The sequence below is a fragment of the Anopheles stephensi genome, chromosome X, assembly GCF_013141755.1.
Source record: "Anopheles stephensi strain Indian chromosome X, UCI_ANSTEP_V1.0, whole genome shotgun sequence".
NCBI lineage: Eukaryota > Metazoa > Arthropoda > Insecta > Diptera > Culicidae > Anopheles > Anopheles stephensi.
In genome coordinates, this window is record NC_050201.1 from 1,755,512 (window position 1) to 1,772,168 (window position 16,657).

The following is a 16,657-nucleotide window of genomic DNA, read 5'->3' on the forward strand; positions in this document are numbered from 1 at the left end:
ATGAAAAAACCTCTATGTCGAGCTTCGAGCTGGTGTATGTAAAGTCTTGTTTTATGTTTTTTTGTTGTTGTAAGAAGTGAGTTTTCCATGTGAGAGTCCTGCGAAAATTGAGTGATTGAGGTTAGGTCCACTGTGATAACGTTCGAAACAAATCGTTACGCCAACCGGAAGTGTCAGATGTCAGCAAAGTGTGTAAGAGTGGAAAATAGATATACGTGCGTGTATGTGTCACCGTCTACGTGTGTGTGTGTTTGAAAGAAAACCGGGAACAAAAACGGGAAAACACACCAACGCAAAAGGATGAGCTAGTTGCGCCTGTCACCAGGTGGCGCTGCAGACCCGGTCCGGTGACTTCATCCCGTTTCCCTTCCTGGGGTTGGGAGGGATGAAAGAAGGGTGGGGAAAGGGAAAACATCCCCGGAAAAGCAGTGTAGCGCGTCTCCGTTAATATTATATTTTAAATTTCAAATTTTTAATTCTACAGGGAAAAAGGTTTAGCTCAACAGTGAGTGGAAAACAGATACACACAATTTTCTTTCGTGCCGTTTTTTGTTGTTGTTGGGGGGGTTTGAAAGTCCGGTAAAAGTGTGTGCGTGTTTCGCGATCTGTATTTATCGATGGTATGGGCGCCGTGTAGCTGAGCGTACCCGGAGAACCCGGTGTGCGCCCATCGCGTTTAGGGCCCCGGCGCCATGTTCAGCCGACGCAGAAACGATCACAGGATTCAACCAGTAAGGTGTTGCTAGCGAAACCTGGAAGGCTAAGAAGCAGGAAGAAGCAGGAGCAAGAAGTGTAAAGGGGGGAAAGCAGGCTGGGTGAGAGCCTCCCTGTGCCGGAAGGTCGACAAAACAAGGACTCTCCGCTGGGGGGAGAGGGAGTGTGGGTAGGCAGAGGCTCCTGCCATCCTACTCCCGAGCTGGTGGCACCATCCCGTTTGGTGTCATCTTCGCGCGTGTGTGTGTGTGAAGCTCAAGCTCTAGTGTGCCTGATGTCCTGAGCTCAACTTCATCGGCAAACTTCCGTGGACTGTTGGAAGTAGCGGCAGCAAAGTATCCTCCACGTGTCAACCGTACGCGAATCCGCGTCCAAAACGGCGAACAATCATCACGTTCCGAAAAAAATAACAAAACTGGAAAGTAATTTCCCATAAAGAGAATATTTCCCCGAAGGCCATCTCCAGGACCAATCCCCATCGGCGTTGGAACCAACAGAATGATGGGGAGCCCGCGAAGGATAACGGGCGCCACCATCCTGTTCGCCATTGTGCTCTGTAGTTTCATCGGTAGCGCTTTCGGTAAGTTTTCTAGTCAGTTGCTTAATCGCGTTAAAATATCCTCAATATCCTAGGACACAAGAAAAGGGCAGTTGATACGCTGCTCAACCAAACACACTACCACCAGCATGATGCGTCCTTTTGCCTTCAAGACGGTAAGGATCGCAACGACACCAACTTCGTGGCTAGCCATCTGGTGTCCTGCCCTGACAGTCTATGCGGGCCCAGGTGTACATTCTTGCCCTTTTTTTTCGTTGTTTGGTCGCTTACGAGTCCCAAACATTTTCCTCCCTTCCTATAGCAAGGACCTCTCCCTTGATAGTAGTAGTGGTGGAATGTTGTAATGCTTGTGTGTGAGTGTGCGAGCAAAGAAACGGACCGATCTCCTGCAGGTCACAAAACAAGGATATATGAGACCGTCCCTGTACGCTCGGAAGGGTGCATCCGGGATCATATAGTTTCCTCGCCAAAGAAACACTCACACTCTCAAGCAAAAGTGTATGCAGGGCTAGAACAAGGAAATAAAACGCATCAGGAATATTCGATGGATTTTGGTTTGAAATTTCTAAACTTTTCAGAATTTGAAGATATTTGAAGAAAACTTGAAGAACTGATGTCTAGTTGCTAACAGCAAGCTGGATAAAGAAATTCAAGAATTATCCAGACAAAAAGAGCATCAAACTTACATTTCGGTGAATAGAAAACAGCTCTGTAGCTTGGCAATCTGAGGAACTTGATTCTGAATTTCCAGGAGCGAATCTCCAACAATTTTCATGAATGTCTTAAAATCCTCAGGGATTCTATTCAACAAGGAGGCCTTGGACTTCTTGCTACCGATATCTAACATATGAGTCTCGAGGTTGTAGTTGCCAAGGTTGTGTTGCCAGAAAGCAGAGCAAGTCTCCATCCTTTTTGTACAAACTTCTTCTATTGTTCTGGGCAACTTCAAAACTTCATGATTCCCATGCGCTAGAGAGCAGAGTAAGCCATACTAAGAAAACTTCATCAAAAAAGCTTTCTTCAATGGTGAAGATGCAGTTTCAAAAGTACTTCCGGATTCTCTAGTTTACCCCGGTTTAACGGGAAGTTCGAAAGTCTCTCATCAGATACCCCAATACTCACCGCACCGCAATTTCGCAGGGAGAAAACAATCAGCTTAGGCATTCGGTGGTGGTTTGGAGGATGGTTTTAAGCGGATTCATCAGCATCGTTTCGCGGAATCTCGCTTTTCTAGCCGTGATTGGAACCGTATCGGATTCTCACGACACTAGCAAACTACCCAGAAGACCTCATCAAAACTCGCAAGGTGCTAACGGGGTGAGGCTTAATTTTTTGTTGATTGCCGACCTGATGGATGGACGGTTTCCTGCTCGCACCAATAGGCAACCGCAAACGATTTTATGATTATCCTTGCCAAAGAGGAAGCCACCTTTTTTTTTGGGCTTGGGGATGAAACTCCTCAAGTCTCCCTGGCCATTGCTTTTGTTTGGTCTGGTCTACGCGTGTTTCTGATTTTATTGGCACAGATCAATTGGGTGGGTAAAAAGGGACTGGTCAGTTGATGACCCCACCGAAATATGCCGCTCGCAGCTCTTAAAGCACACCCCGAAGACATCAATGCGTCGGCAAAAACTAAAGACCTCAAAGTTGGGCGATAATTCTTGGTTCGTTCTTGCTAGCAGGCTTTTCCCGGCTTACCGCGAGTCTTCGCAGGGACGAAAGAGGTCTACATTTTTGCCATAAAATCAGTCCCCGTGTGTCTGATTTATGTGCTCGTCTGTTCGGGATTCGTTTACGCGTCGATTTACGACGCGCAGTGGCAGCAATTGTAAAGTTAACACATCGTATCTTCGCCAAAGCTTTTATTTGTTGCAATATTAGGTTCGCATCGGTATCCTGGTCACGGTACCACCGCACATTATAAGATCATCCGCTTTATGATTCCTGCGGCGCGGCTAGCGTTAAAGTGCTTTATGGTTCATAGTGCAATTACGAACATGTGGTTACATATGTTTTCTTAGCTTGCTTGACTTCTGCCAGTCAGGCCACAGTCCGGTCAGATGAGCTGTGAAGTTATTAACGATTTGCACATAAGGGCGGATATCCACGGTTCTGCCACCCATGCATGTGTTGTGTGTTTGTGCTGAAGAAGCTACCATCGGCGGATTTTATGACTTAATCTCTGCATCCAATTTAAGGTTCTTCACAGGCAGGATTAACACGGCTCCCGCTGATGTTGATGTGATTCTGATGGCGGCGGGTGGGGTTTTTTTTTTACGAAAGTCTCTCAATGCGTTTTTTTCTTTCGATAGGTGGAGATAGCAAATTGCCACCAGAGATAATGATTGGTTTGGTTACTCCGGGCTGCTATCCAGCCTCCGGCTGCTAATCCTTCACCGTACGAGTTGGTATTGTCTTACAGTTTATTCTCACTCTGCAAAAAGTGCTGGCCGACGCCCTGATTAAAATCCGTATTGACGGAATTTCTTCGGTTGTGTGTGTGTGTGTGGCTGTTCGCAGCATCTTTACTGGCCCTTCCCAACGCTTTGTGAGAGGTGGTTATTTTGCTTAAAACCCTTTTTTTTCGCTCGCCTTTGCCCCTCGCGTACGACATCTCTTCTGGTGGGCAAACAACCACCTAGAGGAGTTCACTAGTGGAGAGTAGTGGAGTGAGGAAGGGACATCGAAAACAGGTTCTCTCTTGGTTGTCCACTTTTCCAACATTGCGCCCTGCTCCTCCCCCCCCGCCATGTGCCAGTCACGTCCATGTTCCGCGTTCATCGTTCGTTTTCTTGTCTCTGTCCGGCTCTCTTCATCTCTCAATATCTGTCGTTTGTCCTCTCGCTCTCCATTTCTTGGGTATGGAACGGTTCGCGTGGCGTGTCCTGAACTTGCGCTGCGGCAAGTCTCACAACCATGCGAGCATACACACACACACAGACAAGCACGCTTTTGGTTGGACAGTGAATGGCAGGGAGGTACCGAACACACCCGTCCCACAGATATCACTCTCCACCACCTTCAGCAAAGTTCCTCAAAGGCAACTTCGTTCGACGACAATCTCGCCGACCGGGGTGTTGAATTGCTGTTGGAGCTAGTGCGCTCCATCGCTGTATTGGTTTTGTAATCTTCAAGTACCGCTGGCTGCTGCATCCAACCATTCACCCCGTGTGAGATCTCTCGGCCCCTGCCGAAGCAATAGCCCGGAGAAGCAACAACAAAAAGTAAAAACCTCCGCAGCCTGGGATTTGTTGTGCCTTTTTTCGGGGCTTTTGGTGATGCTAGACATCAAAAGGGAAGGGCTCATTGAGCTTGCTGCGAATCGAAGCTGGAAACTCAGTTGGTGTCACTATCGTCAATTCAACTTGGACCTAAATTATATTTTAGGAATAAAAAATTGTTCAACATGGACTACAATGTTAAGACTAGTGGCCCTTAAATAACTTAAACGTATTAAACTGGATGCACACAACTGCTCCAATAGAAATCAATAGATTTAAATGCCTTCATGGAAACGAACCCTCGCTGTTTAGGGGTTCGCCTCATGTTGCTGGACCTGCTGGATATGCAGAAGTTGGAGCACAGTTTCCGAGCACCATCACCACCACCCGCCCTCCACGTCACGATCCCACGTCGTCGCGCGAGTTTTGGGCTCGGGTGTGTGTGTGTGCGCGCTCGCGCTCGGTCGCTCGATCTCACTAGTGCGGTAAAAGTTAAATGAGAAATAAAGTAAAATATGTAGGTCGCCCTTTTGGTGTTGCTCGCTTGTCGCGTTCACCTCTGGACTCCGCCGGGGACCAAACCTCGGTACGGTTGATGCTGTTGAGCTTTTTTGTTGTTGTAGTCGTTCTCGCTCGCTCTCTCTCTCTCTCTCTCTCTCTCTCTCTCTGCCATCAAATTGCTCCGTTTCGGGTGATTCTGCTTGGTTCAACTTGGTGTCTATTTTGCGTCCACGTATGCCTGTGTGTGTGTGTCTGGAACAAAATAGAAATTCGTTTTGCGATCGGGAGTTTGATAGGAAAGCAGTGTAGCAGCTCGAGAGCATCCAGAGCCAGCGGAGAACGAGGGCTTTGGAAAATTTCCTCCCGGACGAGGTGTGCAAACCATGGACCAAAATGGAAAAGGTGGTTGACGAAGAGCGAACGAAAGCAATGGAAGAGAGGAACGCTTCTGCTTCAAAAGTTCGAGCAGCAGGATGATCTGGATTATGGTTGCTGCTCTGGATGCTGGCTTTTTTTCAGCCGGTTCCGCCCACCCTTCTTTAACGCTGTGCCGAATCAAGGCTGCAGACCAAGACTCCCGGGATCAGGCTCGAGGATCTCGGAACAGTTCTCGGAACGCACGCCAGCTTTTTCAACCTTTTTTCCTCCCTCTTTCGGGCGGCAAATTCGGCGACAAACCCATGGGACGAACCACTTTCGGGCCCCGACAACTGCATATCGGTGGGGAGACTTGGAGGTCGGTGTTGTTCCTTTTTGTGCCCTCCAAAAAGTACATGGTTCGAAATTTGAGCTTATGTGCATACATTAGCATAAATCTGCAATAAAGCAGATTCTCCCGGCGCGCCGACGTGATCGCGCAATCATTTCCGAAAGCACAAAAACAAAAATTGGCGACCGACTGAGATATAAACCCCCCCTCCCCCCACCCCTCCCCCTCTGGGTATATGATGAATATTGGTTTGTGGGATTGCCGAAAAAGAAAACACGGCACGGCAGTGGGAAGAGGGAACACTGGCCTTTGGGAGCTTCGACCATTTGTGATCTTTCTGAAGAGCACGGTGTGTGTGTGTGTGTAGACTCTGCCCACGCACTTCGACCGAGCTTAGGGTTAAGAGGAGGCTGCAAAGCAAAGGTTGGCTCGGTGTTATAGTTTTACTTTAAATTCAGCTCATCCCCTTTCCCACACATACACACACTGGGAGAAAGAGGTAGAGGCAGAGGAAGCAGAGGGGGGGCTTGTTTTACATGGATTATTTTAATATATGCTTCTCCTTTTTATTTCATACACGTTCACATCACGTGCTTTTCCAGCCAGATCGCTACCCATAATCACCCCCGGGAGGTTCGTCGCTTGTTTCGTCGCGCAACTCTTTCGTTTTTAAAGTGCTTTTAAAGCTCATCTAGTGACGCATTTTTCGGGTAGTGTGTGTGTGTTTTTTGGAGCAAATTTCTTCTACAAAAAGAAAGAATTAAATATTATAAAAGTAAGCTAGTGATGCGTTTCCACCAATGCAGATGAACGAGCCCTGTTGAGGCAGCTTTGCACCTGGCTATCCCAAATCTCTGAGCGAGTTTTGAGCTGTTGCGAAATTCGATACGGGTCACCCCGGAAAGCCTCGTGTGTGACTGGATGCAATGTTGCTGCTGCGTTGCTGAATGGATTTCGTTGGACTGTATTCACACAGAATGGCTCCTGGTACCGCCTTGTACGGGGTGTATTACAGTCTCCATTGTTTCTGTTTAGTTTTTCAGCATGCAGAGATTCTTCCCGAGGGTGGATGGGACCTCTTTCTATGTAGTGAATGGATTGGAAAGAACTAGTTAGAAGATAACTTAAAGTCCAGCCGTCTGAGAGGTGGACTCGGTCCGAAGCAGACAGCACTGGCAGGTTTCGATGGGTTAATCATGTAATGAGAATGAACACCGGACGACCCAGGGACTTGGCCAGTGGATGGCCCAAACTGAGATGGAGTATTGGTGTTGATGCATCTACCAAGAAGTCCTGGGATATTGGATTACCAGTCAATGGCCCTAGACCACGTGCCGGGGTCGAGGACTGCCAGAGCCGTATTGAAAAAATCCCCTAAATGTATGCAAGATTCCATAACGGGGCAATATTCCACCAGCCATGTGAAACATTCTCCTGTAAAAAGAAACTGTAAAGCAACCTTAAAAAAATCCGACATTGCCTCCGAGGTCCCTGGCTAGGATATACTTGAGGGAAAATCCCTTTTACACACACACACACACATGTACGGGCCCAAGAAGTTGAAGAAAATCTTTCTCCCTTTGCTCGGGCCAGCACCTATCCCGCTGTCGAGAACCGTCAGCCGTCGATAATCGGATTTCTCTACTTCGACTTGGAGCATTATTAGTCAGAAAATTCCACCCAATGCTTCTGCCATCCTCCGGAGTTTGTATACTCACACACATATACACAAGCTTATTCGCAACACTATAATTGAGGACAGTGTGGAAAAGCAAGAACAAAAGAGATGAATCAAGAGAGAGAGAACGAGGAGAAGAGACTTTAAAAGCAACGGAGGAAAAGAAATACTGCTAGACTGAAGGAAAAGATTTTCATCAGCATAAAAACACACACACACACACACAGACACACATAGATACTGGGGTGGAATTCTTCTGTCTACGACGATTGTATGTTGCACTTCTCGTTGGGTATCTCCCGTTTCGCTTCTATTTTCTCTTCCCGGCCCTTCCTATGCTTGTATCCTGCTTTGCGTTAACCATTTTGGGATTTCTTGTGCCTTTTTTCGGGTTGTTGTTGTTGTTTTCCTTTTTGCCTGCTAGAGAATGCTTTTGCTGCGCTTGTTGTTGCCTTCTTAAGGTCAGCTTCAATTTGATATCGGTTCTTCTCGATATTCGTATGTGATTGTTTTCTGTTTTACTCATTCTTTTGCCTCTATTTTGCCTATGTATGTGTATTTTTGTTGTTGTTCAGTGTTTCATAAATGTATGTGTGCGTAATTATTTTAACATCTTTTTGTGTTTTTTTTCTTCTATTTTTATTGTTTTACTCCACTTTATTTCTTTTTTCGTTTTCTTCTCGATTTTCCTTTTTGGTTTTTCACCGGTTGAACAATTTTCATTTTTTTTCTTTTCTTTTGGGAGGTGTGTGAATACATGCCGATCGCATTTTCATCGCTAATAGATTTTCATACTCACCGTTTCATCTGATGATGGTGTATTATACATAAGGAATTGACGTAGAATGTTTCTTCCGTTTCTCCTTTGCGCCTGCCTCCAGTAAAATGTGTAAGCATCACGAGATGAATATTTCACGCAAATTTTCTCTGCTTTGCAGCATGTAAACTATGAAATTAAAACTTCACCATCGCATCATCTGTATCTTTTCTTGCCTGTTTTATCAACCCCCCTGTGTGTGCGTGTCTGCCTGTGTCGACTTCATCCCCGGTACAAGTGGCCCGTGCTAATAATTCGCGTGCAAACTTATTCCGCTCACATACGGTCCGGGTTCTAGGAACGATGATGATGATGGCGCGGTGATCGCATATTTCATACGCGCGCGGATGACGGATCGCGCACGGATGACAATCGCTAGCGGACTGCGAGTTCATGGTCACATGGTGCGCGTGGATCCTTTATTGTTTTCGGGCGTCTGCTGTCTCGCCCGCTGGTTCACGCGAAAAAGGACGGGAGGACACACACACACACACGTTGTGATGGGAGCAAGTGCGTGTGTGTAGTGTACGTGCCTATAAACAAAAACGGAAGATTCCCGCTCGATTATTTGAGCGAGCCACGTTGATGAGTTTTGCATACAATGTTGAGGGATGACGTGTGCACATTTGGTTCGTTCTACCCCCTGAAGAGGAATGTTGGTAACGCCAACGACGAAGCATTCATAAGCTGAGTTGAAAGTAGGTTTATTCGTGTATCTGTTTTCTTTATATGCATTTCATACGAGATAGGGAAGTTGTCTATTGACAGCTGTCAAAATTGTTTTCATGATTCCATTATATGATTGCAAAGTTCCACAATTCCATTATATAGAATTATATCATAGAATTCGATCGATATTCTGTCTAAATTGTCAACACATTAAGAGCTCTCTGCAAACAGGTTTTCATCTACTGGTTTACTTTATACGGCTTTTTAGATATTATTTAGTTCTGACAGCTGTCAAAAGTGTCAAAACAATGAGATCGATAGTTCTGGTTTGACTTTGAGACAAACTCGAGATATCTTGGCCTGCAATTTCTGGCTTATTCGACTGTTATTGGACCTTTGGCAGGATCGTTAGTCCGGCTTTCTTGGAGACGACTCAGATTTTGACAGCTGTCATAGGTCTCTAAACAGTGGCGCAGCAAACATCGGTTGGTTTTCCAACGTTCTCAGCTCAGCAATTAAGAAGATCAGTTTTTTCATCTCAACATTTTGCACTGTCGGTTTCGCGCACACTTCCCATATTCCTCGGCTAATTACAATCCATATGTGCGTCCGTGTGTGCGTGCGTTAAGTGTCGTTTCCTTCGTCCCTTTGCTTCACTTTTCCACTGTTGGATGATCGCTTCTAGACCACCGCTAGTGTATGGTGTTCGATTGTTGCTCCACAATTTTCAGCCCCCCCCCCTCCCACCTCCCCCTTCCGAGTCACTTTCTGGAGCGGTTTCCGCATCCAGCATTCCATGTTTGTCTGGTCAACGCTCCTCGCGCACCTTAAAAAGGAACGAATTTGAAGCGACAGCAAAAGCCCCGGCCGTACAGGCGCATGAAGATGATGATGATTATGATGAAGAGAAATAAAATATATATATTTACGGACAAAAAAACACACTCACACACACACATACATCCGCGATCAAAGTGATGCTGTGGTTACTGATCAAGCGGGGCGAAAGAGAGGATCGCCAGAAGGCTCTCGCCGAGCGTTCCAGCCATCATTACACAGTGACGCAGCGACTTCCTTTTTGGGCCCGCTTTTCGCCCCAAACTACACCTTTCTCTCTCTCTCTCGCTCGCGCCACCGAGTATGGGGCGAGATCGAAAACTCACCCCATGCTGAAGGGGGTTGAATTGGGTGTTTTGGGGTTCACTGGTTGTTCACCACGATCGCACAAATTCACATTTCTTTTAGCCTCATTTCGTGCGCCACAATGTAATTCGTGTGTCGTTTTCTCTCTCTATATTCATCTAACCCTCTCCCGCTCTCGCTCCATTTCTGCCTCTTTCTTTCTCTGGAGGTTGTTAGCTTTTTTCCTCATTTTCTTCCTTTAGTTTGGTATGATTGTTGAGTGTTTTATTCCCTTTCGCTTTAGCTAGCCTTTTTTTTCGGTTGGACCCGTTTCCATTCGTTTTTCGTCTTATTGCACACATCCTAGCTGTTCTTGCTTCCTCTCTTTCTAATATCCTCTCCCTCTCGTTTTCTCTCTCTCGACAACTCTCTTTTGTACAACATAAAGCTATGCGCGCATGGATCGTTTATGTAGCAGTTATTTGCAGTTGCGATGCTGGCTGGCTGGCTGGCTGAAACATCTCCAGTATCTGCTCTGCTCTGAGAACTGCTTCAAATTTTCTTATTTATTTCACTTCCCATCTCAGCCCACCCCCTCCCAGTTCCATCCCTTGAGGGCCAGTGCAACGGATCTGTTCTTTGTTCTTGTGCTTTCCCCCGTTCTTTCTGTCATCACATCCTCTCACATTTCAAGCGCCTTCCCGACTTTGGGCGATCCTCCGGGAGCACAGGATCGCTGGAAACGAATAATGCTTTCTCGCTGTTTCGGAGGTTTCTTTTTTCTTTCTCGGGTGTGGCTTCTTCTTTCTATCTCGCCGTCTGCAATTATGATACTTTTATGTCTGTGTTTTATGTGTGCGTGTGTGTATTACATCTTTCGAGCGCCTTTTTAAGGTCCCCATTCTCGGATCTTCGAAATGGAAACAGATTTTTAATGTTTATTTTATCGGAGCGAAGAAAGGAGGCCGCGGATGATGAGCTTGCAGAGGTAGTGGAGGAGAAATAAAAGGGAAAAAGATTCCTGTGCACACATTAATGTGTGTATTTGTTTTTTTTTCTAGCGCTTTTCTTTGGCTTTTTCGTCCGTTTCGTTGAAGCGAGTGATGTGCCAACTGATGGACTTGATCGGAATCGATTCCGAAAAGCTCCGATTTCTGGAGAGTAGAATTGGAATTGGAGTCGGTACTTGGAATACGTTCTGGATTTGGTTCAGAAATTGGTTCCGAAATAGGTCCCAGAATCGTTTCCAAAGTCGTTGCATGAAAAGTCCAGTAAATAGTTCCGGAGTTGGTTCCGGAATCAGAATTGGGCCCAGAGTTGGTTCAGGAACCATTTCAGAGATGCTATCGGAGTTAGTTCCGGAATATTGGTTCAGGAGTTGGTTCTGCTACAGGTTCGGAATCGGAATCGTAACAAAGCAGTTTCGATTCCGACCGCCCATCACTAGTCGAAACATCCTGCTTATTCTTCTGATTTTTTTTTGCTTTTTGTGTTCCTCCTTTCGTTGGATGCTGTTGTGTTTGCATATGGTTTTTTATTACCACTTTGATGGCTTTTACGACGGAGCGTACGCCAGGCTCCTCTCGGTTCATTTTTACGATCCTGTTAGCTCATTTTCTGCTTGTATTCTCCTTCAAAAGATAATTTATGTGTCCTTGTTGAACCATTGGCTTTGATGCTTTTGACTTCCCACAGCAAGCAAAACAAGCTCGTTATCCGGAAGACCAAGCAAGAAAGCAAATCAATTAGCCAGCTACAAAATCATTCAAAAGTGAAGTGAAAATTCAGCACTCCAGCACAGTACAAATTAATAATCCGCCAAATTAAAAATCTGAGTAAAGCGATGATAGAGACAGTACGGGAGAAGGGATCGGTGGGTGATTGTCAACCCGCTCGCTGAAAAAAGAGGTGGGTGGGAAAATAGAATGGTGAAATAGGCATCGAGATAGCGCGTTCCGCCTTTCGGAGTGCGAACGAGATGAACCAGATGCGATTGCAAGGCAAAATTCAGCGCACGGAAAAAAATTGTCATAAAAAGGGGTGAGCATGAAGGGGGTGAAAATGGGGTGTACTTTTCCTTTTTTTTTGCTTGTTTGTTTGCCACCACAAAGCAGTTTGGCGGAATTCATCCATGTCTGACAGAGTCAATTTGTTTTTTTTTCCTCTTCCCCCCCTTTTGAAAGATGCTTGGGAAAAGCGAATGGATTCTCTGGCAAGTTCTCATCGAATTGTGCGGGAAACCAATAGAACTGTGTGTGTGTATGTGGAAGCATGTTGAGTAAATTGATAATTAAAGACAGCTCCTCTTCACCCCGCACCAGGTTTTTCGACACTGGTAAGAAATGTCAACCGTTTTTCATCTGCTTGCGTTTTTTTTTTCCTTCTGTGATGGAACAAATCAGCACAGACAAGCGCACACACACACATAAAACGCACCTTTTAACAAGGTACTGTGAGGCGGTATGCAGAGCCCTAGTTTAGTGTACCTTCCCATCACGAACAGCTGAATTGAAGCCGCAGCAAAAAAATCTCCCCCGAAAAATGTAATACGAGACCGCAGCACCATTCGGTCGCGAGTCTCATGCGAGTTCGATCGATTAAAATTCGATCCCACAGCAGCGTTTTCAAAGATTTTGGGAGATTGGTTGTGGTGGGTCGAATCGCGCGCACACACACACACACGTGCGTACGTGAGAGAGCAAAACCTCCAAATGTCCAAAGTCATCGTTCAAGTGATTCCCTTTCTTTCCTCTTGGACCGCGCCAAAACCCGCTCCAATCTCTTCGCCCCAAACCCAACCCCCCAGTTCGGCCCTTCCAACCCTTACGAAGCTTGTCACCGCTTGTGGGAATGGTGTGTGTGTGTGTGTGTGTCGTGCTTCCCTTTCGCCGAAAGCCCAGGGCTACAAATTGAGCCTGGGGAATTGACCGCTGCCGAACCGTTTGCCGAGCAAAACAAGATGGAAGGTGCAAAAGGAAACAACAACAAAAAAATCTACGCGTAAAAGATGACATTTTGATGAATTTTCACCCCCTCGCCAACTGCGCACTCCCGTTGACCCGGGTGAGTTTTTACTACGCCAGCCCCAAAGAAGGGATGAGATTTATCTGGAAATACGGTGACGATCACCAGGAGAGAGAGAGAGAGAGAGAGAGACGGTGGTGAGTTTTAATCAACGTGAAGCATTTTAATTGCTTTCCACTTTTTGGCGAACTTTGTGCAGGTCTGTGTTTTTTTTTTTTTGGTTGGATTTTGGGAGAGTGGGTGGGAAAATGGGATTGCAATAGCACGCGCGCGCCCGGTGCGACGGCTGGGAAAAAATGGTGAATTTTTCTATTCCTTTGGTACCCGATTGGATCGGACGATGAATGTGCAGATTTCCAATCAATCTCGAAACACAGTGGGACAGGGGGCGGAAAGAAGGGGGGGGGGGGGGAGTGTTGAGTGTAATGAGATCTCGTCGAAAATGGGGCTAGGTATGGAAAAGGTGATATCGAAAGCATCGAACTAGGGGCGACAACTACTAGCAGCGTTGGTGACAGTGAGCGTCCGTCCCACGCGTGTACAGGTTGTTTGGTGTCAGTCGCGTGATATGTGTTTGATGGAACAAAAAAGAGATTTTAGATGCTCTGGACTATTATCCTTGTTGTAGGCTTACCAATATAGAAATTGTTTAAAAGCTGCCTACTTATCATTGTACCCTGATTGATATCTGATTGAAGTTTCAAATGTCAAAAATATATAAAGAAAAACATCACCAAAAGCGAGAACAGGATCATTGTGACAATATAGAGGATGTCTCGATTCTTATGTCAGAGGTATCCCTAGGCACGAAACAATTGGGAACGAATAGCCAGAGGAGAGTAGATCTGTAGCTTCTATATACCCATCCTCTAGATAATATCTTGGCTGAAGTTAATCTTCAAACTCATGTCAGTTACAAGAGAACGGCTCTATCCGTATATCGTCGATTCTCGTGCAAGGTTTCTGCAAGTTACCTCGTGCATGTTGGAAATAATTTTTTTTCCCTATTATTTGCTTAGCTGTCGCACGGCCCGATGATGGATCCTTCCCTGCTAGCATAGCCCACAGTAAGCCACTCTCTGACCAACAAAAAAAAGCAAACAAACGTAAGGAAGAGGGGTGTGACGATCGCGCGGACGCCATCAATATCCCGCCTTACGGGCGCGATGTGCGCACGCAAATAGCGTAAGGTTGATGGATGCACGCCACACCGCGTCTTATCGCTAGCCGGGCAGACGCGTTGTGTGTTTCTTCCGTTCCCGTCTTGCGACCGTTAAAGGCAAACCCGTACGAAAAAGAGGGGGGTTACGTTGCTGAATGTTGCTATTCACGGTGGGTACCACGCGAGTGACACACGAAGACTCCTGTGAAGTTGTGATAAGAAGGTTGAAGAAATAGGAGAAAAAATAAATGTGAACGCGCGCGCCATTTTTGAACGATTATTTTCGCACTGGTACGTTTGCCGGCGCGAGCGACTTGTCGTGTGCCGGTTGCTGGACGTTGTCTTCGAACGGCGAAATTGGATGTGTCCAAAAATCCGATCCAGTCGACCGAGTGGGGATTTACATACCGTTCTGGCTGTGTGCTTGCTATCGGTTGGGGTTCGACGGGGCTTAAATTCAGTTGGCGCCAACGAATCGACCGTTCTGTTGTAGTAGGGCCTAGGTTTAGGAGGTGAAGAATCCCGATAAAAGGGGAGAAGTCGGTGTATGATGCGGGTTCTCCATATGTACCAAACATCAGTAGATAAAGATAAGTGTAGTTGATTGTTCCGTGCCTGTACGAAGCACCATGCGGACAAGAGTTCTAGGTCGCGCGGCACACCAACAAAAGATATTCAACTTCCGAAGTTCCGAACAGAGCATAGGTCTCTTACAAAAAGTGTCAGAGTTACCGCATCTTCCAGCTTTAAAAATATACACACCTACATTGGTAAATATTTATTTCGCTCTACAACGGATACTTTTTCCCGTTTTGGGCGATATGATTAACCTCGTCGAGACACAAGTCCACCAGGCGGCGTCCATTACAGACGATCCCCGAAGCTCACTTAATTTGTATTTATTTTTATGCACCGCCAACAACACATCGTGCGCTCAGCACCACCGACATGCGGTGTCTTGGCAACAAGTGGGGTGAAGAGACCCGGCCAGCCGGATGTCAACCATCTGTTCTTTACGCGCAATCCATCCCCCCGTACACCCGTGTCTTTGCTTCCCAATGCGGGGCATGACACAGAGCGGAGACAGTGAACTTCCATTCGGTTCAAAGTGTTCACATCCTAAAGAAGACATAGGGGGGGAAAAAAACCAAGAAAACGGGGTGACGCGTACTTGAATGTTGTGGACGATACATAGCTGCGTGCTTGGTCGTCACCAGGAACGAGATATGTATGCTTCCGTTTCGACGTGTAAGGGAAACTCTTCCGTCCGTTCTGTTCGAGAGTGGTCGGGCAGATGCCCCTAACGTATGATGGCGCTGAGTGTGTATGATTCCTGCTTTGGGATCGTCTAATGTCACGACTGCTAGAAGCACGGGAAATGATGTCTAACTAGCTGCTTTGATGAAGATTATCCTTTTGCTGTTTTCGACGAGAGATCCAGCAATTTTTGGAACTTTTGGGCAAGCATCTTCGCCGAATCGAGAACAACTCTTCGTCTATGATTCTTGGTGGTCCTCCAACATAATTCTTGATCTCCCCAACTGAATGTCATGTACGTGTGTGTCAACCCCATGTTGTTGTTTGAAGTTGTGTGTACGAAACGGTGATGAGCCAAGAATTTTCGTCCGGAGCCGGCTGAGAAAGTCAAACAGAGTTCGGTCTCTCCCTCATAACCCCTTCACTTCGTGTGGGGTGATCCCATCGGGTCGCTCGCTAATTGAAAGCGAATGAATGAAATTGTTTCATTCCGCTGGTGCAAGCAAAGCATATGACGAGGGATGAGCAAACGAATCCCGCGCAAGGTGCTGTTTGCCGAGAATACATCCCGCCTCTTCCCCCAGGCATATGTGCGAGAGAGCGCGCGCGCGCGCGTGTTGCAGAGCTGTTTATTTACACGTTAATAAAGCTTTTGTTTGACCACCAGTCGCCGGAGACACGGTTTTGGGGATAACTTCCCTGGAGCAGGACTGCTGAACGCTATTTGGGGCGTTCAGGGAGCTGTCGGCGCGACGTCCAACACCCGAGACGTGCTAGGTGTGTATCGGTCGACGGTCGACGGTCGAGGATAAATTGTTTGTGTCGTGCAGTGAATGCTACTGCAGTAGCCGTTACACCACTGCTGGAGAGTGCTAGTAGAGGGGGCTCGTTTTTTTTTTTGGAGGTACATTTCCATATCAATAGCCGCTGTCCGCTCAACCATCCCTTTGGATGTATGTCGCGCGTGGTTGCTAATAAACAGTTCAAACACACGGGTGAGACATCGGTTCAGTGCGCTTCGCAGTGTGCCGCTCCCTTGGAATAGCTCGATGGGGGCGGGTTTTTTTTTCGGGTGGTTGGGTGTTCTCATTAGCGCAAGTTGCGGGTGGAAGACGAGGAGGCGCAGATCTGTCATTTGTCTCAGTTGAGGCTTATTCTGTGGCCTTTTGTTTAGTAGCGTTCCGTTTGGTCTTTTGCCGACTCTAAACGCCGCTAATGAATACT

General features: G+C 46.6%; 1 protein-coding gene across 3 annotated transcripts in view; it reads left to right on the forward strand.

Annotated features, from left to right (window-relative positions):
• The window catches only part of LOC118503297 (neurogenic locus Notch protein), a 72,065-nt gene that overhangs the window by 819 nt on the left and 54,589 nt on the right, over positions 1 to 16,657 (forward strand). For all 3 annotated transcript variants that reach the window (XM_036036411.1, XM_036036421.1, XM_036036401.1), the window contains exon 2: positions 485 to 1,294. In XM_036036411.1, the coding sequence (XP_035892304.1) occupies positions 1,213 to 1,294 (82 nt within the window). In that variant the 5' untranslated portion in view covers positions 485 to 1,212. The remainder of the gene's footprint in view (positions 1 to 484; positions 1,295 to 16,657) is intronic.